Source organism: Felis catus, chromosome B1 (assembly GCF_018350175.1).
Source record: "Felis catus isolate Fca126 chromosome B1, F.catus_Fca126_mat1.0, whole genome shotgun sequence".
NCBI lineage: Eukaryota > Metazoa > Chordata > Mammalia > Carnivora > Felidae > Felis > Felis catus.
Genome location: NC_058371.1, coordinates 135,728,807 through 135,755,507, shown reverse-complemented (window position 1 = coordinate 135,755,507; position 26,701 = coordinate 135,728,807). Strand labels below are relative to the sequence as shown.

Here is a 26,701-nt window from a genome sequence, read left to right as displayed (position 1 = left end):
ATTTCTAAGAGATAACCATATTAGAATAAATTGATTCAAACAGAAATTTTCATATTTTTTAAGCAATAGAATAACTTTTTGCTGTCCATTATTGAAAACATGATTATTTTTATAGTTCTTGATCCTAGTTTTTCTGACCTTATTCACACATATACATTTTCTTTAAAATCTTATCAGGTCTATTTCAACTCTGAAATTTTTTTTAAAAGCTTTTTAACATTTGTTTATATTTGAGAAACAGAGCATAAGTAGGGGAAGAGTGGAGAGAGAGGGAGACACAGAATCCAAACGAGGTTCTGAGCTCTGAGCTGTCAGCACAGGGCCTGATGCGGGGCTGGAACCCACAAACCATGAGATCATGTCATGACCCTGGATGCTTAACTGACTGAACCACCCAGGCGGCCCTGAAATTTTTTTATACTGATGTTATATAAAAATGATGCTGGGACGCCTGGGTGGCTCAGTCAGGTTTAGCATCTGACTCTTGATTTCAGCTCAGGTCATGATCCCAGGGTTATTGAATTGATCCCCATGCCAGGCTCTGCACTGAGCATGGAGCCTGCTTAAGATTCTTAAGATATTCTCTCTCTCTCTTGGGGTGCCTGGGTGGCTCAGTCGGTTAAGTATCTGACTTCCGCTCAGGTCATGATCTCACGGTTTGTGGGTTTGAGCCCTGCATCCAGCTCTGTGCTGACAGCTCGGAGCCTAGAGCCTGCTTTGGATTCTGTGTCTCCCTCTCTCTCTGCTCCTCCCATGCTCATGCTCTCTCTGTCTCTCAATAGTGAATAAATGTAAAAAAAAAAAAAAAAAAAAAGATATTCTCTCTCTCTCTCCTGCCTCCTCTGTCCCCCCCTTTGTCCCTCTCCCCCACTTGTTCTCTCTTACTTTCTCTAAAAAATAAAAAAAAATACCTCTAAAGAATGATTTCTTTAGTGTGTCATTTATATTAGATTTTTCCTTAATGATGAAGGGTTTTTTTTCCTAGTGTGAAGTAACAATAGCAAATAATAGCAGCTGCTATTTCTTGAGCATATGCTCTGTTCTAGGCACTACTCCAAGCACTTTACACATACTGACTATTCTCACAGCAACCCTGTAACAGGTTCAGTTATATAGACCTATTTTATAAATGAGGAAATTGAGGCACAGAAATGTTATATGTCAAGGATCATGCAGTCAGTAAGTGATAGAACCACATTATGAACCTAGGTATTGTGTTCTGTTTATAAAACAATTGGTTTTGGGGCACCTGGGTGGCTCAGTCGGTTGAGCATCTGACTTCGGGTCAGGTCATGATCTCACAGTTTGTGAGTTCAGGCCCTGTGTCAGGTTCTGTGCTGTCGGCTTGGAGCCTGGAGCCTGCTTCCGATTCTGTGTCTCCCTCTGTCTGCCCCTTCCCCGCTCATGCTCTGTATCTCAAAAATGAATAAAAAAAAAATTACAATTCGTTTGAAAAAATGAACAATAAGTAATATATAACAAGTTTCAGTCTTCTCAGACTTTGCTCTAAAGGTTACATGAATGTTTCAAACTCTATCTTAATTCATTTTAGGCTCTTTTTAATCTAATACCCAAAATGGTCTGTCTTGAAAAAATTTAGAAGTGGTAGATGCATAGAATTAAAAATATTAATTGCATTATAAAATTACATGAATTGCAGGGGGGGAAAAACTGTTGTAATCTTCCCACCAAAACATTGATACCTAAAATATTGTGATGTTTACTTTTTGAAGTTTTTTTTTCTTTGTTGTGTGTATTCTGCATGTGTGTGTGTGTGTGTGTGTGTGTGGTGTATAATATAAAAATAGCATTGTACTGTTTCTTACCTTTCTGGTTACATTTTCATTCTGTGGTATTAGAAACTGTATCATTTTTTTAATGACTTAAATTTTTTAATGACTGCATGATATATTCCCTTGTATGACTGTAGTTCAGTTTATTCAACTAAACTAAAATTGCTGGGCGTTTAGCTTGTTTCCAGATTTTCACAGTTAAAAACAACTCTGTATTAAACATTTTTCTTTATAGCTATGTTAAGATTTATGCTCTTTTTTTTTTTATGTTTATTCATTTTTCAGAATGAGAGGGACCGTGCAAACGGGTGAGGGGCATAGAGAGAGGGAGACACAGGATCCAAAGCAGGCTCCAGGCTCTGAGCTGTCAGCACAGAGCCCAACTAGGGGCTCAAACCCACGAACCGCGAGATGATGACCTGAGCCAAAGGTGGACGGTTAACCCACTGAGCCACCCAGGCAACACTAGATTTATGCTCATTTTTAAGACTTTAATATATCATATTAAATAGAGCATAAGGTGTTGAAATTGGAAGAGGCCTGAAGGTTTTTAGGCACTTGGCACATTGTCCCAATTGATCTGTGTGTGGGTCTTGTGGAGATGAATAGTCACTTAACCAGTTAAGTCTGATTCTATCCGTTAGTGAAGCTCTTCTTCAGCTATCATCTCATCCAGGGGCAATGCCCTGCTCCCCCTCACCCGAAACTGCACAAGTGGACATGTGCATTGACTGGAGACGTTTTAGGTTGTCACAAGAGATAGCACTACTAACAGATAATGGGTAGAGGCCGGGGAGGATGTTAAACATCCTATAGTACACTGAACAGCTCTTCACAACAAAGAATTCTCTGGCTCACAACATTATTAACACTGAGGTTGAGAAACCAAGGAAACATACAGGCATAGCCTTATACTGGGTGCTCTTGTACTGTATCATGCCATTTTCCTTCTCTCCAAGAACTTGCACACTTCCTGTCCAACCTCCAATGGCTGGTAGATGGACTTTCTCAAAAACTTTTCTTGCCAGATGACCCACAAAGTACTTATTTATTCTTGAGGAGTGTCTCTGTGTACCGATTCTTGGCTCAGGTGAACTGCTTTGCCAGCCCAGGTTCTTGATGACTCATGATGTTTGTGTCCCTAGGAAAATATTTTTTTTTTTTAAACCTCGTCATTACTTTTGAAATAAAAACCACTTAATATCTGTAGTGACAGTAAAACGTTATACATCTCATAACTGATTTGAACAATAAGTATATGACACTTTAGATAACCACTTGTAAGGAGACTCCTGAATTATATACTTTTTAGAAACCTCATTTCTAGCTCATGTAGTTCTGGAGATATGGGACTTGAATGAAAATCTCCTATATTGATTCTGAGTTCCTTTTTCCAAAGCAATTGTGAGGTGATAACTTGGACCTGAAATCAAGGCTGTCTCTAATGTGCTCATGGTAGCATGGTAAAAGAAATCAATAATTTGAATTCAGAATCAGGTTATCCTCTGGTTTTTGGTAACAGTGATTTTTTTCCCCCTTCATATCATGCTCTGTTTTGAATTCAGTGGTTCTCCCTTAAAAGATGTCTTTCAGTCACTGTATCCATGGATATGTATAAGTATGTTCTTTTATTTTCTTTGTATTAAGTATTCTTGAGAAATTTGAGGAGTCTGTGAAAATAATTAAGAGAATTAGTCTTTCACCTTGTTGGGGGAGGGGAATTTTTCTGGGAAGGGAAATAGGTATATAAAAGATAACTAGGTGAAATATGTTTCTTGATGGCTCAGGTTTTCAGTTATCACGGAGCTTTTGGATGGTAGGAAGAAAGTAGGTCTTCTGTTTAAGATCTCTGGTTCTCAGCAGCTACCATCCTCTGAAGTTCAAAGCCAGAGGCATCTAACAGAGGTACATGTGGACATTGGCAACATCCACCTAGGGACTGATTGGTGACACTTATGTAGTGTCTGTCATCTTCTATGGGTTCTCAACAATTCTGACTCTGAGGATCAGTTATACAGGAGAGCTAAATACGCTTCTGGGTTTCATGCAAACAGGACAGGATCACTATCATTATCTCTGTTATCATTAGAGACTGGTTTATGGTCCATTATGTACCTTTGACTAGCTCTGTGACCTAGCCCAGTTCCCAAATCTATTCATTAATCCATAAAGAGTTATGTATATAAAACTCAGTGGAACCTTTCAGCTCTAACAGTTTTTGACTCTCTGCTCATTTCGGTTCAGTCCTAAAGCCGAGAGTCTAATGAAAAATTTATGAGCCACATAGTTTATCACACAGCAGAGAGAAGGAAAGTCGTCTAAGTATAATGTGACCATCTCATGAGAAACCGTGGAAGTTAGGTGAAAGAGTTTGGACTTAATGTTGTTGACATTTTAGACCTTGAGTACAGAAATGACCTCATAAAAGGGATATTTAATAAATATCTGGAAGATTGGTGAGAGCAGGGAATGTAATCAATATTTGATAAATGGATGAAGTCAGCTAATTTTTTTATAGAGAGGAGAATGAAAGCCTGTGCTTAGAACACTGTGTGTACATGCATGTGTGTGTACATATATGTGTGTATGTATATGTATGCTACTATCCTTTAAGATGAATCCAGGTAGGGGCGCCTGGGTGGCGCAGTCGGTTGGGCGTCCGACTTCAGCCAGGTCACGATCTCATGGTCCGGGAGTTCGAGCCCCGCATCGGGCTCTGTGCTGATGATGGCTCAGAGCCTGGAGCCTGTTTCCGATTCTGTGTCTCCCTCTCTCTCTGCCCCTCCCCCGTTCATGCTCTGTCTCTCTCTGTCCCAAAAATAAATAAACGTTGAAAAAAAAAATGAAAAAAAAAAAAAGATGAATCCAGGTATCTTGTATCATAATTTAAATGCTGCCATTTGAATTAATAGACATAAGAAAAGTCTTAAAACTTTGTTGTGAGTATAATGTAAAATGAGTGTAGAATGAAGAAAAGCAGGGGGAAACAATTTTAGATTCAGAAATATCCATGTATAGGTGTTATTAGAATCCTTTTGGTTTTACACAGTGGCTGCTGACATTTTTCATGACATAGCCAAAGAAATAGTGACAGTACCTGTCAAATATGCTGGCGGTGAAACGTGAGTGTCCTGGGTATGAGGGGAGGGCTGTTGGGCACCCCGGGCCCTTCCTAACCGCCAGAGAGGATTGAGGGAGATGAGTTTTCAGCCTAGCCAGACATTCAACAGGGAAGTCCTGCTCTAAGGAACAATTAAAGGCCCAAGGATGAGGAAATAATGTTGTGCTTTTAAGACTCTGTGTCTAAGTGCAGAAAGCCAGCAGCACACTTAGAGCTCTAGGAGAAAGTGATCATCCGTCTAACCTTGCCCTCAGTGACTGACCTGCTTGCCTTCTTCATTTCACTGAGATTTCTGTGGTCTGTAGTTGGCTTCTGTATTATCCTTTCTTTACTTTCTCTCATTGTAAGTCTGTGTTCTCTGTCTATACCACCTTAATAAAATCATTGTTTTTATATACCACCCCAAAGGATAGATCATGGTTTTTTTTTTTAAGTTTATTTATTATTTTGAGAGAAAGTGTGTGCATGCATGCGTTGGGGAGGGGCAGAGAGAGGGAGGGAGAAAGAGAAAATCCCAAGTAGGCTTGCACTGTCAGCACAGAACCTCATGTCGCTGACACTCAGAGACTGTGAGATCATGACCTGAGCTAAGATCAAGAGTTGGCCACTTAACCGGCTGAGCCACATAGACACCCCTTAAAAAAGTGTTTTTTAAGTTTTTTTGTTTATTTGGAGGGAGAGAAGGATAGATCGTCTTTACAGAGGGCTTTTTGCACCTGCCTTCTTCCCTTCTGAATGACCCTGTTGGGGTGTGCACATATCCACATTGACCACCTCACTTCCCAGCCTAGTGATTCATCGTCATTCACACTGAACAAAAATTAGTTTCTTTCTTTGGCTAACATAATTTTACACTTAATTTAGCTCTGAGTGAGTGAACAAATGCTGTTGGTTAGATTTTTGTTTTTGTTGTTACTACAGGTGAAGTAAGGGATTCTTTTTTTTTTTTTTTAATATTTTATTTATTTTTGAGAGAGTGCAAGTCAGGGAGGGGCAGAGAGAGGGGAGCAAAGGATCTGAAGTGGGTTCTGCACTGACAGCAGAGAACCCAAAATGGGGCTTGAACTCATGAACCAAACTGTGAGATCATGACCTGAGCCGAAGTTGAATCCTCGACCAACTGAGCCACCCAGGTGCCCTGAAGTAAGGGATTCTTAAAGTATAGTTAGGGAAAATATGAAAGTCTGATAATACTGAAACCACACAAAAAACTCAATACATTAAATACTAACTTTATAAACATTTTCTTTATAGGTGGAAAAACTGGTGGATTCGTGGAATTCTTACTCTAACTATGATTTCATTGTTTTTCCTGATCATCTATATGGGATCCTTTATGCTGATGCTTCTTGTAAGTGTTTTACATTTTTCCAAGTATCTCTTGCTTTGTTTTTCAGCACTGATATGATTGAAGTAATTTGAACATGTCATAAAAAATAAAGTAGTTCAGGATTTGGTAACAACAAATTTATTTCCCTTAAGCATTTTCTTGTTCATGAAATTATCTGGACCAACCTTTCCTGTTTGCAAAATGGCCATTCAGAGTACTCACTCAGCAGAGACCAAGTACATGTAATACGTAGTATTAGAGATTGCTAACGACTTCACACACTCATGACATCATCATATGGGACTATTAGCTAGATCCCTAACTTGAAAGAATTCAATCTAATGGCAGAGATATATAAGTAACCATATGAATAAATAGTATAGTAAATAAGTGGGTAACTTTTTGGGAGATCTAAACCAGCATGAAAGAGAGCAGAGAGGACTTCCAGAAGAGTTTATGCCAAAGTTAAACCCTGAAGAAGGGGCTGGACAGGAGAGGGCCTTCCAAGGTGGGGATATCATAAGCAAGACATGGGGGTAATGAGAGAGTGTGGTTCGTTGGGGGGATTTGCAACTGGTGCCTTTGGAGGGTGTCTAGGGATGAGACCAGAGAGGTGAACAGAAGCCATTTTGGGAGTGTGGGATTTTGTTGTGTATGGGAAGTCCAACAAGTCATGAAGCCAGATAAGTATTTTAAGATTTTAAATCATTCATTTAGTAAATGCTCCCAAGATGCCTGCTATGTGCCAGGCATTGTGCTGCTTCTGGGGTATGATACAGCAGTGCTGAGAAAAGCACACATGTCTCTTCCCTGGGGAGTTTACTGTCTGTGCTTCAAAGAACTGATCGGAAATATAATTACAGGGGCACCTGGGTGGCTCAGTCGGTTGAGCATGTGACTCTTGGTTTCTGCTCAGGTCGTGTTCCCAGGGTTGTGGAACGAGCCCTGCTTTGCGCTCCATGCTGAGCGTGGAGCGTGCTTGAGATTCTCCTTGTCTTCCTCTCTCCTCTGCTTGTGCACGTGCGTTCTCGCCCAAATATACATATAGAGAGAATATATTTATATAGGATAGGGTGCTGTGAGAGCAAGGGGGGATCTGGAAGACTTTCCAGAGGCATCCTGTCCAGCACGTGTGCTGCAGTTTAAGGTTTGAACAGGTGGGGGGTAAAAGGGGAGCTTGGGGACAGGAGTGTCACAGCAGAGGATTCCTGTTTATGAAAGCCTTGATATCCAAAGAAGCGTGAAACATTTGGAAGTGGTGGGAGTGGGAAGGAGACCTGCGTTTGTTTAACAGATTCATCAAGCACTTGAGGGTGCTGAGTGTGTTTAGCACAGGGAGAGCCTTGCTCTCAGGGATATGCACAGTGTCCCTCTTTTTTGTTGTTTCTTTTTCATCTCATCTCCTTTAGCTGAGCCTCTTTCACCCTCACCACCTCGCTCTCTGGCTGCTCCAACCTGTCTGCTCCCCTCCATGCCCAGTCCTATTCCTAGTGATAGGCATGGGCAATATGATATAGTTTTCCTTTCAGTCTATAAAAGAATAAATAAGTTTTGAAGTGAAATCAGACACGATTGGGGAAAAAAATCCCATCAACTCCTGACCATCAAGCCCTTTCACTTTCTTTCTGTTCCCTCATTAATTTTGTACTTCTTGGGGGTATCAAGGTAACAGGAGTGAATAAGAAGTCACCTTATCTGTTCTGTTTTTGCTGACATCGTAAAGAACTTTTTCTCACAGAAAAACAATGGATAGTGCATAGGACCTCTTTAATGTGAGGCCAGAAGATGCTGAGTCTAAAAACCAGGTAGGCCGGTGTGAGCATGGTCCTGGTGTGACTCCAGGGAAGGGCCCACTTCTTTTCTTCTCAGTGTGCACCTATGGAGGGTTGTGAGTGCCAGTGAGTTTGGGCCTTTCAGGAGTGAGTGGGTACAGAGCACTTCTCAGTGCTGTGCGCTGAGTGATGGGCCAGGGGACAAAGGGATTGGGTGATAGCTGACGGCTTGGTAAGGCTTTGTGGATGAAGGGACCTTTCATCAGACCTTGAGGGTCTGTCAGGGTGGAGTGAGCACCGAGAGTAAAGGTCGAAATGGCTAGATGTGTCAGGAAAAGGCAAATGATGTCTTTTTCCTGGAGCATACGGCCTTTGAACTTGGAAAAATAATTGGAGATCAGATGCTAGAGGGCCTTGCAATACTGTGTGAAGAAGTTTAGGATTTATTTGTAAAGGATTGGGGAGCCATTGGAAATATTAAAGATCATTTAAATTATTATTCCCCTTTAGGAGGTAATTTTGATCTAAGACATTGTAAAGCACCAGCATCCTTGATACATGGACACAGGCTGGTCTGGTGGGCTCTCTGTGAGTAAGTTACATTGTTCTCCAAACTAAACCATTTGGTGTGGTAACTTGGGCCAGAATTTGCAGATAGAGACTAATTTTCAAGCACCCTTTTATGAGAAAATTCAAAACACCTTTAAAGATATCCTTGCATATTTGGATTTTGGTTTTTTAAAAGAGAATCATAAGCATACCTAAAGTACTTGAGCTTTCTTGTTTATTTTTTCTGTTATGAAAGGAAAATACCATTTTAATACGAGTTCTGTTTCATTGGTGAGCTTAATCAGAAGAATATTAAAGATCGAGTTAAGTAGATTTGAACTGTTACTGCTCTTACTTAGGTTTATTGTAATGCATGCACACATGTACCATGCATACATACACATGTTGTATTTATGATACGTATATTAAGGAAATATGGGTGGATATACACATATGCACACACTGTTGGTACTCAATTGTGATACTACTTTTATGTGATTTCAAGTCTTATTTATGCTCATATCCCTAACTAGGTCATTTATATTTTGAGAGGCTTGCATTTGCCCTACAATATCAGCACTCGTAAATGATTGATTCAAGAGAATTTTATTAAAAACTTATTTCTACCAAATGATAGCTACTACTTTAAGATGGAATCATACAGGAACTTTTTTTTTTTCAGTCTTCTATTTATAGCACTTACATGTTGCATTCATAGCTTGCAATCACATTTTTTTTAAAAGCTTTTTTGTAGGTTTATTTATTTCTGAGAGAAGGGGAGAGAGAGAGAGAGACCAAGTTTGAGTGGGAGAAGGGCAGAGAAAGTGGGAAACAGAATCCGAAGCAGGCTCCAGGCTCTGAGCTGTCAGCACAGAGCCCGACACGGGGCTCTAACCCATGAACCTTGAGATCATGATCTGAGCCAAAGTCAGATGCTTAACCAACTGAACCACCCAGGCACCCTGGAATCACACTTTCTAGGTGATGGAATTACTAAAGCATACTTTGATTTAAAGGAAGATAGTGTAAGAGGTTCTCACCTTCACCTTCTTGGAAACTCCTATAATAAGTTTTAATTCACATATATAATTTAGTTTTAAGTAGTTTTTTTTTCCATTGTGAGAGTTATAAAAGTGTGTTAAAATTACTTGGGGAAATTGTTAATTTTTTGAAAATCACCCCTAGCCCTATCATCAACTACCAAAACCCAATTAATACTATTTGATATATTCTTTTAGTCCTTTTTTTCTTGTATGTTTTAAAAATCATGGTTGTAATCATAACATGACTAGAATTTTGTATCCTGCTCTTTTAAACTAAGTATTTTATCGAGTGTTTTGTGTTGCTCCATCTTTACAACCATCAACTTCAATACATTCCTTGACTGAATGGAATGGAATGTATCATAAGTTATTTGAACCTCTGTGTTATTTTCAGACATTCGGGTTATGTTTTGGTTTTCTCTATGGTGAATAACACTATCCTGAACATAATAGAATGTAAAGCTTTTTCATATGCAGGATTATTTTCTTTGAATAGATTCCCAAAGTGAAAATAGGCATTTTTATTTAGATAACCCATAAATACCATAGTTCAAACTCAACATATCCAAATCTGAACTTCCCTTGCATCCCCATCCATTCTGCATAAATATGTCTCCTTTCCCAAAAGCCTTCTCTGGTGTTATTCTGTGTTCCTCTGACTCCCTTAGCCGCTCCCCCCCCCCCCCGCCCCGTTTCCTCAGCCACCAAATCCAACCAGTTCTGCTTCCTCAATGTCTTATTCCTTGTACTCCACTTCCCTGCCGATTGCCCAGTTAGAGGTTCATCTACACTCAACTGGATGGTGGCATCTTGCCTGCCTTACTTTCTCTCTACTCTTGCTGCCTCTCCAGTCTGTTCTTTCCACCTCTCCTATCCCCAAACACACACATCTGATCACGTGTAGTCCTTTGTACTGTTTGCTGTGTTTCTTGTCTCTCTCTGCCTCTCACCCCCATCTCTGTAAGTAGGCAACTCTGAAATACTTGTAGTTCCTTAACATGCCTCATCTTCTCCCATATATGTAATTCTGTATATCTTTCTCCTCTGTCCCAACTGTGGCCCATCTCTACCCCCCACCCCGTTTTGTTTGCCCATGCTTATATCCATGTGGCAGTTTCCACGTGGCGTTGTAGCCATTTGTGTCATCCTTGACAGACTATGCCTCTCTGAGGACAGATGTCCTGTATTATTTCTCTGAATCCTCAGTAACTAGCAGAGTAGGCATTTAAATATTGGTGGTTGTCTTTAAGGCTCTTAACACATTTATTGAGCCAACAGAGTCCTGCCAGTGTGCACGGCTACCAGTATTGGTGGCCTGGAATATCAGTTTCCAGGTGATCACCCAGCCTGGAAGATACACATACATTTTAAGGATTTTAGCTGTACTGTTGTGAACCCCCTGTTTTCTGTTTTCCCAGTGGCTCCATATTGATTCTACTTGCAAACTGTAATTGACAATCATATAAATATGTATGTGTGTGCTATTAAAAATAGTTTTATTTCCTCTCAGTAAAATACCATGTATAGTGCTAATGGTTGTTCTTGAGCAAATGTGTTCATTTAGCAAATAGAAATTGCATCAGTGCATTTGATAGTTTAAAAGCCCTTGGTTCTATAAATAGTACAGGCTTTGCCATTTTATTTTAACACCTAGCATTGTCCTCATTTTGTAATTATTTAAAAAAAATAACTTTTGACACATTGAAAGCTTATTGAAGGACGATATTTGAATTTCCTCTTGTCTTTATATTATAAAACATTAATGACTTCTTCTTAAAATAACTATTTATAGTAGTTTGACCTAATATTTTCTTAGCACATGGCTGAGGGGACACAATTGCTTTAAGTATGTGATTGGACACAATAGGTATAATGGAGAAATATAGCTTAAGAATATCCTGAACAGTAGGTTTGGGAAAGCTGATTTTGGGGGAGCTTAAAAGGAAATACCAAAGTATATTCTTGGGCAGAGTTTGGTAAGCTTTTTGAGTATAGAAACAGGTAAAAATATTTTAGGCTTTAAGGAACCACATATTTCTCTGTAACATCATTTTTAGTTTTTGTTTTTAACTAAAAAAAAATATCAAATCCATTCTTAGCTCGCGAGCTGTACAAGACCAAGCCCTTGAGTATATTCTCCAGAGGCTGAAGAAGTCTGCTATACTCATAAAGATTTTAATCTCTTAGCTCGTGGTAATAAGTGTTCAACTTGCCACTTGTTTTTCGAGTCTTGGAATTGACTTAAAACAAGCATTAGGTATGATGCTGCATCCTCAGGGATTACCTGTATCCAAGTTGGTAGATACAACAGTTTGAAGGACTACTAAGTAGACCATCAAAAAAGGATTCATAAATATAAAACAATTTGTTAGGAATGTATAAAGAACACTGTGCAAACAGAATTGCATAGAATCAATTGACCGGGTGAAGTGGCTGCAAATGTAGAAGGCTATTTATAATTTGCCAGTGTAACTCCACTTAGATGTATGAGACAGATATGCAGCTGGCTATGTGAGAGTTGGCACAGCTGGAAGAATGAAAAGACCATGCCCAAACCCTGCTAGGTGACAGGGTGAAGATGTTTTAATTACAGTCATTTGTTTTGACCGTGTCTTTATCCTTGGAAGGCATACCAGGATGTATGGTTAAAAATAAATATATACAGGGGTGCCTGGGTGGCTCAGTTGGTTAACCATCTGACTCTTGATTTTGGCTCAGGTCATGATCTCACAGTTCATGAATTAGAGCCACGTTAGGCTCTGCACTGACGGTGCGGAACCTGTTTGGGATTCTCTCTCTCTGCCCCCCCCCCCCCCCCCCCCCCCCCCCATGCACGGGCTCTCTAAGTAAATCAATAAATGCAAACTTCCACATATGATCCTTTTTCTAGGGTAACTCAAGAAACAAAATGGACGAAAAGATTGTCCATCTTAGTACAGATGCACTCAAGAAATGAAGTAGTAATGAGAGATAAAACCTAATGAACCATGACCAACAAGACTGTATCCCTCAAACTTTAAGCTACAGTGCGACCTCCTACCCCAGGATGGAGCTTTCATGTTTTGGATAAACTTTCATTTGCTTACCCCTTTGAAATATCGCTTGATTTTAGAGACATTGACTTACTGAATTTTTGCTACTGACATTTAGAATAATTACAACTGGGCAGGCTACAGATTTTTTTAAACACACATGACATAAGAAATGACTTATTAAATGATTAAGCACAAATGTAAACACTAAGAAATGTATGTTAATGTGTTCTCTTGGTTTCAGGTACTAGGCATCCAAGTGAAATGCTTCCATGAAATTATCACTATAGGTTATAGAGTCTATCGTTCTTATGACCTGCCATGGTTTAGAACATTGAGCTGGTAAGTAACTTAAAACTGTTTCAGATGTGAAAATCTGGTTCTTCTCTAAAGTTTTTAAAGGAAGCACCCTGATGAGTCAGTATCACACAGTTGACCTTATAGATTGATTTTTGGAGAAAGATAAATAAAAATAATGCAATTGGATTTTGATAAGAAGAAAATCACCTTTAACTCTCCTTTTCTAACACTACTATTTTCATATCTCATCTTTCAGTCTTCGTAGAGATACTTTATATTTGAATGTATACACTATTGACCTCTTTTTTTTAATATTTTTTAATGTTTATTTTTGAGAGAGAGAGCATGTGAGAACTGGGGAGGGGCAGAGAGAGAGGGAGACAGAGGATCCAAACAGGCTCTGCACTGACAGCAGAGAGCCCAGTGTGGGACTTGGAGTCACGAACTGTGCGATAATGACCTCAGCCGAAGTCGGACTTAACCAACTGAGCCACCCAGGCGCCCCTGCGCTGTTGTCTTCTTTAAAAAAACATTGTATTGGACACCTTTTTATATCCTTTATAGTTACAATTTTAATAAAGTTTCGTTTTGTAAAATGTTAGAAATATGTGTAATCTTTTGCTTTCTTTTGCCTCAGTTGAAATGAGAGCACACACAGAATTAGATTATTTCTGCAGAGAGTGAAAGATGAGATATGAAAACAGTTGTGAGTTTCCTGTTTTGTTGAGTGGTCAGTGGTTTATTCATGGGGAAGAAAGCCCATGATGAATGTCTGTCCCCCCCACCCTTCCTTCCCCACTACTGCAAAGCTGGCCCACCTCCTTGTAGGCCCTGGGGGCAGTTAGAGGAGAGGCAGCTCCTACCTTTGTTGTTCCTGGTTTGATCTTGTCTTCAGGCCCCTGGCTGGTGACCTGCTACAGGGAGGGTTGTTAGAAGAGTAATACTCTCTGAGGAGCAGCGTGTAAGGCAGTCTTGTAAATAGCACCAGCAGTTACCAACACTTGAAATACTGTATATGTACCATGCATGTAAAACTTAGTTTAAAAAAAGGCATGCGATTTTAATATTTAAAGTTTAATATATCTTTTTATAACTTTTCAGTTATAATTCTCAATTATCAAGACCTTGACCAGGAAGGAAACATGATAATATAATAGTTCATAATGAACCAAATTGACCATGCCTTTGAATATAGCTGTTTGATTAGTATCAGCCAGAGGGTCCAGTGTCTTAAGAAAACACATGTATCACCTTTGGGGTTTAGAGTAGTCAAAAAATAGTTTCTAATTTTTCCTTATGGCAAGTTTCTTCATGAAGGGCAAAATGTATGGGAAATGTTAGATTAAGTAGTTGGAGAATAATTAAATGCTGAACCATGCAGGATTGATCAATTCTAAGAAAAAAAGACATAGGTCAGAATGGGCTCCAGTGATTGCAGAAGTCTTTATGGAGAAGGTGAGAAACAAACTATCACTTGAAATAAAGACAAGTTTTGGATAGAGAAGAGTGCTCCGCAGTGGGGAAGCATCACCTATCAAGTTCTAGATGAGGGACTAGGAGGAACATGCCACAGAGGCAAAGACATTCCTGGCCTTCTTGAGCAGAATAATGGGGGAAAAGTTGGGTTGGTGGACTAGGGCAGGCCTTGATAGCTTGATGGAGGAGTCAAAGACAGTTTCCATTGTAGGAGAATAGAAAAATGGTAATGCAGCTGATAGAAATGGGAATACAATACTTTACTTTGAAAACTGTGGGGTCTAATTCCATCCATGAACACCAGAGGGAAATCGCTCCTTTCCTCCTCTGCTCTCCTGGCCGAGTAGGACTCGGCCCTTCAAAGGATGAGGCACGGAGGAACTCTGAAGCGGTGCTTCCCAGCCTTCTTTCCTGGCTCACACAAGTGCCATCAGTCAATTCTCATGGGTTCTCCTTTCCCTGGGGGGGAGGGATATATCAGAATTGGGTGGAGGGATGGGTGATTTACGCAGTTTTTAAAAAAAAATTTTTTTAATGTTTGCTTATTTTTGAGGCAGAGAGCATAAACAGGGGAGGATCAGAGAGAGAGAGGCACAGAATCTGAAACAGGCTCCAGGCCCTGAGCTGTCAGCACAGAGCCCGACGTGGGGCTTGAACTCACGGACCGTGAGATCACGACCTGAGCTGAAGTCGGCCGCTTAATGGACTGAGCCACCCAGGCGCCCCTGATTTACACAGTTTTAAGAAGTTTCTCTTAGAGGGCTGCCTGGGTCAGACAGTTAAGCATCCAACTTCGGCTCAGGTCATGATCTCACGGTTTGTGAGTTTGAGCCCTGCGTCAGGCTCTGTGCTGACAGCTCAGAACCTGGAGCCTGCTTCAGATTCTGCGTCTCTCTCTTTCTCTGCTCCTCCCCTGCTGATGCTCTGTCTGTCTGTCTGTCTCTCTCAAAAATAAATGAACGTTAAAAAAAAAAAAAAGTTTCTCTTAGAGATTTTTACCTGCTGCCTGCTTCTATCCCCCACTACTTCCTCTCAAGAATCACTGTGCAACTGGGGGCGCCTGGGTGACTCAGTCGGTTAAGAATCCAACTTCTGCTCAGGTCACGATCTTGCAGTTAGTGGGTTTGAGCCACGCATCGGGCTCTGTGCTAACAGCTCAGAGCCTGGAGACTGCTTCAAATTCTGTCTCCCTCTCTGCCCCTACCCGCCTTGCACTCTGTCTCCATCTTTCTCTCAAAAAATGAAAAAACATTAAAATTAAAAAAAAGAATCCGTGTGCATCTGGAGTCCATCTGGAACATGGAGGAGGGGGAGAAAGACACCAATATGCGTAATGCAGTGAGGATGGGTCAGAGGTTGAATTGCCTCTTCCTGCTTTCCCTACTGATTTCCTCCTCAGGGCAGGTGGGAATTTGGCTTAGAATCTCCACTATTAAAAAGCTTTAGAGCTGTGAATAGTTGAAAGTGGATTTTCATTATAAAATACTGTGTGTGTGTGTGTGTATCAGCGTGCATGTGTGTGTGTTTATCTGTGTGCGTCTGTGTGTGTGTGTGTGTGTATTTGGGTATGCATAGTATTTCTTACATTGTTTCCCAATCTCTGGCACTAGATTTTGAGCTAAGTAGAGGCGTGAGCTGTATTCAGTAAACTTTTGTTGACTGACACATTTGAAATTAAGTTTAAAAGAGGAAAAAAAAGTTTTGGTGGAATATCCTGAACCTGTGTCCTGAACTTAGTTTTTGATCTTTGTGACATCATCAAAATATAGAGAATAGTTTTGCTGAGTTTGAGAGGGGAAAAAAAGGCTTCAAATATGAAAAAGCTAATTGTGTTTCAATTATAGGTACTTTCTACTGTGTGTAAACTACTTTTTCTACGGAGAGACCGTAGCCGATTATTTTGCTACATTTGTTCAAAGGGAAGAGCAACTTCAGTTCCTTATTCGCTACCATAGATTTATATCATTTGCCCTCTATCTGGCAGGTAAGGAAAATAGTCCGTATTGGTATGTAGCTGATACATATTACATGCTTATTTTTACTTACGTTATTTGAATTTATGACATCTTCTATTTGTTACATTTTAATCCAGTTCCATTTTTATTTGTTCCATGTATAAAAAGCTGTTGCTTTCATCATGGTCTTAAACAGCAATTACTCCTTCATGGTGATTTAAAAAAAGGACCTACTTGCTTAATACTTCACATATTTGAAAATTTTCTTTGGAAATTGTAGTAAACTTTTAAATACATGGATTGATTGTTAACCAAGTATGATTTACAAAGAAACTTTTACATATATATTGCTTTATTTATATAGTATTGTGGTATTTAGTTTTACTGACATGGTTTATTATATATTCTTTCTATATATGTATATATATATCATATATATACATGTATATCATATATATATACATGTATATATGATTTATAGTACACTGTACCATTTGTTTTTAAGATTTTAGATTAAGAATTAGATACTAGGATAAAATTAGAATTAACAGGTATTGCTTTAATAAAAGTTTATCAATCAAAAAAATTCTAAAAGCTTGATTTAGATATGTACTTTTTATTTTTATTAAAACAATTTTTTTTAACATTTATTTATTTTTGAGACAGAGACAGAGCATGAACGGGGAGGGTCAGAGAGAGGGAGACACAGAATCCAAAACAGGCTCCAGGCTCTGAGCTGTCAGCACAGAGCCCAATGCGGGGCTTGAACTCACGGACCGCGAGATCATGACCTGAGCTGAAGTCGGACGCTTAACCGACTGAGCCACCCAGGCGCCCCAAAACAATTTTTTTAATGTCTATTTAGTTTTAAGAGGGACAGAGTGTGAGTGGGAAAGAGGCAGAGAGGGAGGGAGACACAGAACCCGAAGCAAGTTCCAGGCTCTGAGCTGTGAGCACAGAGCCCTACGCAGGGGCTCGAACTTGCAAAACGTGAGATCATGTGACCTGAGCCAAAGTCAGATGCTCAGCCAACTGAGCCACCCAGGCGCCCCAGATATGTACTTTTTAAAAGTCAGCTTGCCAGTGTGAGTCTTGGCTCTACTACTTACTAGCTAAATAAACATTGGGAAATTTAATTAATTTATCTGTACCTCAATTTGTTTGTAAAGCTCTTAGAACAATACCTGGCACTATTTAAATATTTGTTGTTGTTATCATTACTTTCTTCTTAAAGGAGGATATGAACTTTGAGTTTTTACTTTAGCTCTTACAAGTTTTTCAATAAATTCTTTTCTTATTAGCACAGTTTTGGAAACTGAATACAATACGGATGACTCTTCATTTCTCATTAAACTAGAAATATGAAGAGTGTATGGAGAAGTACGTCCAGTCCTTTAGAAGTATGTCATTGTATTCAGTTTTTGTGCTGTTCTGCATGATGATCTTGCTTTAATAAAGCCTTCTTCAGACCCTGGACTTGATTTTGTTTCTGGATCTAGAAACCCAGAAAGTGAAACAGTCTGAAATGAGAATAGTAGTTTTTAGAGAATCATTTTTGGGATGGGAGGAACCTACATTTTCTAAAGAGTTTTATTACTCTTTTACATTCAGGGTTTTTTTTGGTGGGTTTGTTTGTTTTTGCTTAGTCCAGTTTTCTGTTACTTTATTTTTAAAAATTGTTACTGATACATCTAAAGAAAGTACATGCCTGAAAGAGGATATTGAAAAGCATTTCTTTTCTTTCATGGGCAAGAGAAATTACTCATTTTAGATAGTCATTCAATTTTATTTTTTTTTAATTTTTTTTTTTTTAACATTTATTTATTTTTGAGACAGAGAGAGACAGAGCATGAACGGGGGGAGGGCCAGAGAGAGAGGGAGACACAGAATCTGAAGCAGGCTCCAGGCTCTGAGCTGTCAGCACAGAGCCTGATGCGGGGCTCGAACCCATGGACCGTGAGATCGTGACCTGAGCAAAGTTGGACGCTAAACCGACTGAGCCACCCAGGCGCCCCAGTCATTCAATTTTAAATTCGAATCAGTTTACAAGAATCATGATAATAGAGAAATTAATGATGACTGAAAACAGGTAGAATTTGGATAGAAAAACACTGACTCCGGTTTTACATTTACCAAAGCACATTTGTGACATTTTTTTCTTGGTAGGAACTTTGAGTAGTTATCTCACTTATCAAACTAACAGATTTGATTTACACTGTTAAATCTAAGTTGGATTTGGGGATAGATTCTTTACTGCTACAAGAGCAAAGAATACAGTGCCTTTTTACTTTGTATTTAGACTGGCAAGACTTTATTGGTATTTTAAATTTTAAAAACAATATTAGCAAAAAGTGTCCGTAGTGGCTTCTGCTGCTGAACCCAACAAATTCACATTATTTCATAATATCAGTCTCGTAATTACTGAATAACAAAATGATGATTAATGAAAATAGAAATCATTTGTATCAGTGTATGTCAGTTAAAAAATCAGTTTCAAAAACACAGTGTAGACCACAACCCTGTACCCCATCACTTACAGATTATTGTTTTTTCTAAGTAATATGCCCATTTCTTAATTTATATTAGGCATTACCTATTAACTACCTCTTATAACCTTTCTCTCTTCTCCATACTGTTTTTTATTGCCACTGTTTACATTTTTTTAAGTTTATTATTTTTTTTATTTTGAGGGGGAGAGAGCAAGAGCATGCATGAGTGGGGGAGGGGCAGAAAGAGAGGGAGAGAGAGAATCCTAAGCAGGCTCCGTGCTGTCAGCACAGAGCCCGTACATTTCCATTCTTATACAACTTTTAGTTTTTCTTAAACTTAGAACTGCTTCATCTTCTCTTTTCCACATCTATAAATTTCTTTTTGTGTGTGTGTTTATTTATTTTTGAGAGATAGAGATAGCATGAGTAGAGGAGGGGCAGAGAGAGAGACAGACAGAATCTGAAATAGGCTCCAGGCTCTGAGCTCTTAGCACAGAGCCCGATTCGGGGCTCGCACTCAGGAACTGTGAGGTCGTGACCTAGGCCAAAGTCGGATACTTAATCAGCTGAGCGACCCAGGCGCCCCAGCACATTGATAAATTTCTGTATAGGAATCCTTAATATTTCTTTTGGGTCTGTTCCATGCCTATTGGTAGTTTTTACAAATGTTCACACAAATCTCTTTTCCACATCTATACATTTCTGTATAGGAATCCTTAATTCTTTTGAGTTTGTTCCATGCCTATTGGTAGTTTTTACAAATGTTCACACAAATCAGTGTATCAATCTCCTTTTTTCCTCAAGACCTCTGTCCTAGAAACCTCTGTAGTCTGGTCTTTCTGGACTGTCTGCTTGTGGGCCTACTGCCTAGGTGTCCTCATGATTTGGCCTTCTCATTTCTTATATTTCACATCTTCCAGTTTCTGAGTTGACACCCTTATTTTGCTGAAGCATGGCCTCCAGTAGTTTCCTGTGAAATGTTCATAGATGCTAAATGTTTTATGTTCATACATTTCTAAAAATATTTTCATTGTCACAGCTGACTGCTTCTGCTGGGGCTTGCACTTGTTATTAGTAGACTGGTACTTAGCACTATAGTCTAGAAGTCTAGGCCTTACCTTTGCCTTCTACTGAGAGATCTCTGTTTACTTTTTTCTGGAAAATACTGCTAGTCCCTGATTTCTCAGGTCTGCTAAAATTTATCAAGTCTGTTTTCCAGCTTCAAAATTTTGTAGCCATTTCTCTTCTATTTTCCTTGATGTTTCTTCAGTTCTCTTTGCTCTCTGGGTTTTCACTGTAATTTTCTTTTCTTTTCTCTTCTTTTCTTTTCTCTCCACAATCAATGTTGGGCTCAGTATTCAGTGAAATCTCCCTCCTGCCTCAGAGCCTTATTTACAATCTCCAGAATGTCTCCAGAAGGTGGCCAGTACTTTTGCAGACATTTTCTAAGTATTAAAGCTTATATGTTTATATCCTCTCCACACTCTTTTTTTTATACAAATGAGAACAGGTTATTACCTACCTGTTTTTTTTCCACTTAATGCAGCTTGTGCATGGTTTTATATCAGCACATCTGAATCCAGTTTTTTCATATCTGCAGTTACATCTGTATTGATGTGTGTAGAGCAAATCTGAGGTAGAATGTCATAAAATAAGGTGACTACTGTTTCCTTTTCTTACTTTCCCTTTGTGGTTTGCTATAACTAATACTTAAGAATAACTTCTCCATTGAGTGGGTAAAGACAATGTAATTTATTTTCTTTGTTTTATTTAGCTCTTAATTTTTAGTAATTGTTTGCTTCATATGCTAAACTTTCTGACTCTACTTTTCTAAAGAAAAATTAGTATTTCTTCCTTTTTTTTCTGACTTAATTTCTGCCATAGAAATAGCTTACCACTTGCTGTTTTAGGCTATTAGAATCATAAAAAGTCATCAAAAGCCATTTTTTCAGCAAACATATGAGTGCTTTCCAAATCCTAGGTACCACAAATGGTGTTGAGGATATACAGAGGGAAAGGAGGTTGATAGCATGCCTTCTGGGTCTTGAAGCTGGTGAGACATGACTCCCCTAGTCCATTGCTGAAATGTGGACAGGGACCTAGAAGAGTATGAAGGGTAAGGAGGACTTTACTCTGCTGGAGACCATAGAAGGCCTTTGAGAAGAGATGACAAGTGTCATGAATAGTAAAGAACAAGCAGACATTTGCTAGGTGAATAGAGGAAAAGGGCATTCCGGGCAGAGGAAAGGTGCAAAGGTTGGAAATGAGAGAGGATTGCATGTTCTGGGCCGCTGGCAGGCATTAAAGGTTGGAAAGGAGGTGGGAAGGAACCACATCTTGAGAAGCCTTGTGTATCATGGGAAGGATTTGGACTTTATCCCTAAGAAACCAATGGAGAATTTTAAATTAAGAGATGATATAACTAGATCTGTAGTGTAGTGAAGGATGAGTTGGGAGACATTAATAGGATGACCAGACAGGAAACTGGTACTGTAATTCATGCTAAATATAAGGAGGGCCTGAGTTTGTATTTAATACTAAGAGGGTTGGAGGTTCCTGGGTGGCTCAGTCAGTTAAGCATCCAACTTCAGCTCAGGTCATGATCTCATGGTTTGTGAATTCGAGTCTCACATCAGGCTCTCTGCTGTCAGCACAGAGCCTGCTTCAGATCCTCTGTACCCCCCTCTCTCTGCCCTTTCCCTGCTCGTGTTCTCTCTCTCTCACACACAAAAATAAATAAACATAAAAATCTTAAATACTAAGAGGGTTGGTTATATATTAAAAAATAAAAATAACTGTGGACTATTCTTAGAAACAAACTGCTCTTTATTTTTTTTAATGTTTATTTTTGACGGTGGGGGGGTGCTTGGGTAGCTCAGTGGGTTGAGCATCCGATTTCAGCTCAGGTCATAATCTCACGGTTCGTGAGTTCGAGCCGCATGTCAGGCTACGTGCTGACGGCTCAGAGCCTGGAGCCTGCTTCGAGTTCTGTGACTCCCTCTCTCTCTGTTCCTCCCCTGCTTGCGCTCTCTCTCTCTCTCTCTCTCTCTCTCTCTCTCTCTCTCTCTCTCTCAAAAATAAATAAACATTGAAAAGAGAGAGAGAGACAGAGTGCAAGCAGGGGAGGTGCAGAGAGAGAGGGAGACACAATCTGAAGCAGGTGCCAGGCTCTGAGCCGTCAGCACAGAGCCCGATGCGGGGATTGAACTCCAGAACCGCGAGATTATGACCTGAGCTGAAGTCAGATGCTCAACCCACTGAGCCATCCAGGTGCCCCCAAACTGCTCTTTATAACAGTCTATGAAAAATTGCTTTTGTATCCCAAATTATTGGCTGAAAATGTACTTTTTGTTGAGATAACCACCTGTTTACATGTAGTTGTAGGAAGTGATAAGAGCTATCCCTTATACACTTTGCCCAGTTGCCAGCAATGGTAATATTTTGCAAAACTAAAGTACAATATCACACCAGGATATTGACATTATTACAGTTTTATGAATGTAGTTTCCTAATGCAACCTTGTAGTAACCTAGGAGCTGCTGTGTTAAATGATAAAACTTCTAATATAAATCATGCATAGTATTCTGTATCTATTATCATTTTACATGTGGCCTGGATGTGGTCCTGTTAGAACATAAACAACCTACTTTGTGTCTCTCTTATTTTTTAAATGCCCAGTGCCTAGTGCAAGGCCTGGCATTTATGTTCCCAATACATACTTTTTGGATGAATGGTCAAGAGGCCGGGAACATGGACATTCACACCCAGTGCTTCTTATAGATATATTTTCAGCGTCTGTGTTTTGCTTGCCACATCTTGAGGCCTTATTGGTGATTCTTGAAGTAGTTAACAACATTCTTGGGCTTAGTCTAGCAAAGGGAATTTGACTTTAAAACAGGAGTGAGGAAATAGAAAGCATGCTATGTTGAGAATGTGTACTTTTTTCTCAAATTATGCTATGAAAATCTTTGGAATTCTTTTTGTAAAAAAATATTCAAAGGAGTCCCATAAGAATTTTAGTTCTTCAGTGATCAAATGGCTTTGGAAGGTGTAGGTCTTAGCAGATTTAAACAGCAGATGCAGCCCAAGCTATTTCATTGATACTGAATGTTATTAAAATAGAATGTAGGTATCTCCAGGTCTGACCCCCTCACCAAGGCCCATGAGACTAAATGACCTGTCTAATATCATACAAAGCAACTCACTGACAAAGACCCAGAAAGTCATTCTGACATTTAGATAATTTTGTTGTAAAATGAATTTGATTGGTAGCGAAGAAAAAAATCAGCAAGGCTGAAAGTAATAGAAAAAACATTTTCTCTAGGGTCTAAACACATTTTTAAAAAGCTCTTGGTCATTTGGATTTGGGGCTCTTTAGGAACCAGAGCAGCCATGTGATTATGTAAATAGTGATGAGTGAATAAGCTTAAGATGTTTGACTCTTAATATCATCACTGTAACATCTCTTTAGCTGACCAGTGATATGCATGTTATTTCTAGTACTTTTTTTGCTTGAAATGTATGCGTGTATGCTTGTATTTTGATCTATAAAAAAAACCCTAAAGGAGAAGGTGTGACTGGAACATAATACTTTGAATTCAAGAACATCAGTAGACTTGTAAAATTAAATCATGGCTAAAGTTAATGCATAATTAAGAATTTTTTCCCCCAGACATCCTAGATATCTAATTATCTCAAAGGGTGTTGATGAAATCTTTAGAAAGACATCACAAACAACTGTTCACAGAGGACTCTACGTCCAAAACCATTTACAGTTTTTGAGTTAAAGACAGAATCTGTGCACATGCCAGTGTTGTTCTACACCTTAAACTCAACATATAGATGATAGAAAACTTTCTTTGTCTAAGCTAATATAATGGTTGGTTTGCGTGACAGTTTCTACAATACAGATTCATTTAAAACTTTTTAAAAACAACTCAGTCAGAGTCTAATGTCTCAATATGGGCCACATAATGCAGTGGGCTTCTGATTTCACGTAACATGATATTTGAAATGTTTTGAAAAATATGGCCACATGAAAGAGTGAGAAAGAGTCATTAAGCTCCAATATTTAATCCTGGGTCCATCTTAATGTCTGTTTTTTGAATTAAGGACTACATGTATTGAATTGGTTAATCACCAACAGTAAATTTTAGAAACAACTTTATTATGATTTCTGTCTCTTCAGTTAGATTCTGACTGAACTCCTTGAATGGGAGTGCTGGTCATATTCATTTTATTCTTTTTTTTTGTATCTGGCATATCTTCACTGTTCAATAAATACTTTTTGATTGTCCATTTTTCTGAAATTGCCTCAATCTCATCTTTGTGGGCTTTTTAATGCCTTTTTTCTCCTTTACTTCTCCTGACTCGTTTAGAAATCTCATTCATTTTCTTTTTGAATATATTTGTCTCCAGTCTTTTGGGTAATTGGATCTCCCTAACTACCTGGGAACTCTTTGATATACTAGACAACAGGATGTACACATCTTTGTATGGAGAGCACTAGGTGCAGTGCTATGTACATAAATGCTGACCAGTAGTAGTAATTAAACATAATTATAGGGGTGCCTGGATGGCTCAGTCTGTTAAGTGTCCGACTTTGGCTTGAGTCCTGATCTCACTGTTCATGGTTTCGAGCCCCCTGTCAGGCTCTTTACAGAGAAGAGCCTGGAGCCTGCTTCAGGTTCTGTGTCTCCCTTACTCTATGCCTCTTTCCTACTCATGCTCTGTCTCTCTCAAAAATAAACATTAAAAGTGGCTACAATGAACAAATCAGGAGACTAGATGCTGGCGAGGATGTGGAGAAACAGGAACCCTCTTGCACTGTTGGTGGGAATGCAAACTGGTGCAGCCGCTCTAGAAAACAGTGTGGAGGTTCCTCAAAAAATTAAAAATAGATCTACCCTATGACCCAGTAGTAGCACTGCTGGGAATTTACCCAAGGGATACAGGAGTGCTGATGCATAGGGGCACTTGTACCCCAATGTTTATAGCAGCACTCTCAACAATAGCCAAATTATGGAAAGAGCCTAAATGTCCATCAACTGATGAATGGATAAAGAAATTGTGGTTTATATACACAATGGAATACTACGTGGCAATGAGAAAGAATGAAATATGGCCTTTTGTAGCAACGTGGATGGAACTGGAGAGTGTGATGCTAAGTGAAATAAGCCATACAGAGAAAGACAGGTACCATATGGTTTCACTCTTATGTGGATCCTGAGAAACTTAACAGGAACCCATGGGGGAGGGGAAGGAGAAAAAAAAAAAAAAAAAAAGAGGTTAGAGTGGGAGAGAGCCAAAGCATAAGAGACTGTTAAAAACTGAGAACAAACTGAGGGTTGATGGGGGGTGGGAGGGAGGGGAGGGTGAGAGATGGGTATTGAGGAGGGCACCTTTTGGGATGAGCACTGGGTGTTGTATGGAAACCAACTTGAAAATAAATTTCATATTTAAAAAAAATAAATTAAAAAAAATAAACATTAAAAACAAAATTAAAAACAAAACAAAACAAAAAGCAGGCTCCAGGCTCCAAGCTGTCAGCACAGAGCCCGATGTGGGGCTCAAACCCATGAATCATGCCCCAAGAAATCCTATTTTTAATTGGAGATGTGACCATTCAGATATTGTTTATTAATTAGGAAAAAAAAGTAAAACTATGTATCCAAATGGACAAAGTTATGCTTTCCATAGGTTTATTGAAATATAGGATAATGTATTTTTTACTAAATTTTTAAAAACGTTTTTATTTATTTTTGAGAGCGTGCGAGCAGGGGAGGGGCAGAGAGAGAGGGAGACACAGAATCTGAAGCAGGTTTCAGGCTCTAAGCTGTCAGTACAGAGCCCAATGAGGAGCTCGAACCCACAAACTGTGAGATCATGACTTGAGCCAAAGTTGGATGCTTAACTAACTGAGCCACCCAGGCACCCCAGTATAATGTATTTTTACACATTTAAGCATAAAACATACACATAGCTTTATGGTTGTGTATGAAAAAATAAATTTATGTGTTTCTTTTTCAGATTGTTCTGTAAAAATAATATTCCTTAGATATTCTAGGAAAATATACCCTCGCCAAATTCAGAAAATTATATTATCTTAATGTATCTTAAGAGTCAGACAATTATAGCCTTTATTAAAGCACCATAAAAAGCTGCATGTTACTGGTGATTTAACAGTGAAATTGGACCAGGTAAAAGTGAGTTACCAAGACTGTCCTAGATAAAATCACCATTAGGAAAATATTGAATAATTCTGTTAGTGACTTTGTTTGAAGAAATGCTTAAGGGTGAATGGTGTTATATGATCTCAAAAATGAGAAAACCTTACATGTGAGAGTGGTATTTGTGAGGCAATAATTCACAGTTAATGATGTTGAGAAGTTCCCACGGTTGTGCTGGGAGAGTCAGAGGGGTCCGTTTGGACAGAAGTAGAGCTTCCAGAAACATCTGTCTTGTCTCTGCTCAGCTCTTACCCCATTAGCCTCTACACCACGTCCAATTTACATTTGCCTCTAACTGTGAACCAATAGCATAAAACAGCACAGAAATTGCATTGTTACATGAGCCACAAAATAAGTCTACCTGTTAGAGAATAAAATCTGAAAAGCAATAATAATTACTAAAGAGGTTCTTTATGCTACTGGTGATTTCAAAGCCATGAATTTCATGTTTTAATCTGTACCTCCTCCCAGTTTCTTTCTTTGTCTCAAGAAAGTGACCTAGGGCTTTCAGTTGTGCTTCCATTTGAAAATGTTCCCATGTTTATCTTGCAGTTCAGTCAGTCACATTAACTCCATAGGTGACACATAGGAGGTGAGATAGGATCTGGGAGC

The 26,701-nt window shown here is 39.1% G+C and overlaps 1 protein-coding gene across 1 annotated transcript in view; it reads left to right on the top strand.

Annotated features, from left to right (window-relative positions):
- CDS1 (CDP-diacylglycerol synthase 1) overlaps positions 1-26,701 on the top strand; it is a 72,270-nt gene that overhangs the window by 19,132 nt on the left and 26,437 nt on the right. The window contains exons 3-5 of the mRNA XM_003985217.6: positions 6,169-6,265; positions 12,885-12,982; positions 16,261-16,400. Coding sequence (XP_003985266.1) covers positions 6,169-6,265; positions 12,885-12,982; positions 16,261-16,400 — 335 coding nt within the window. The remainder of the gene's footprint in view (positions 1-6,168; positions 6,266-12,884; positions 12,983-16,260; positions 16,401-26,701) is intronic.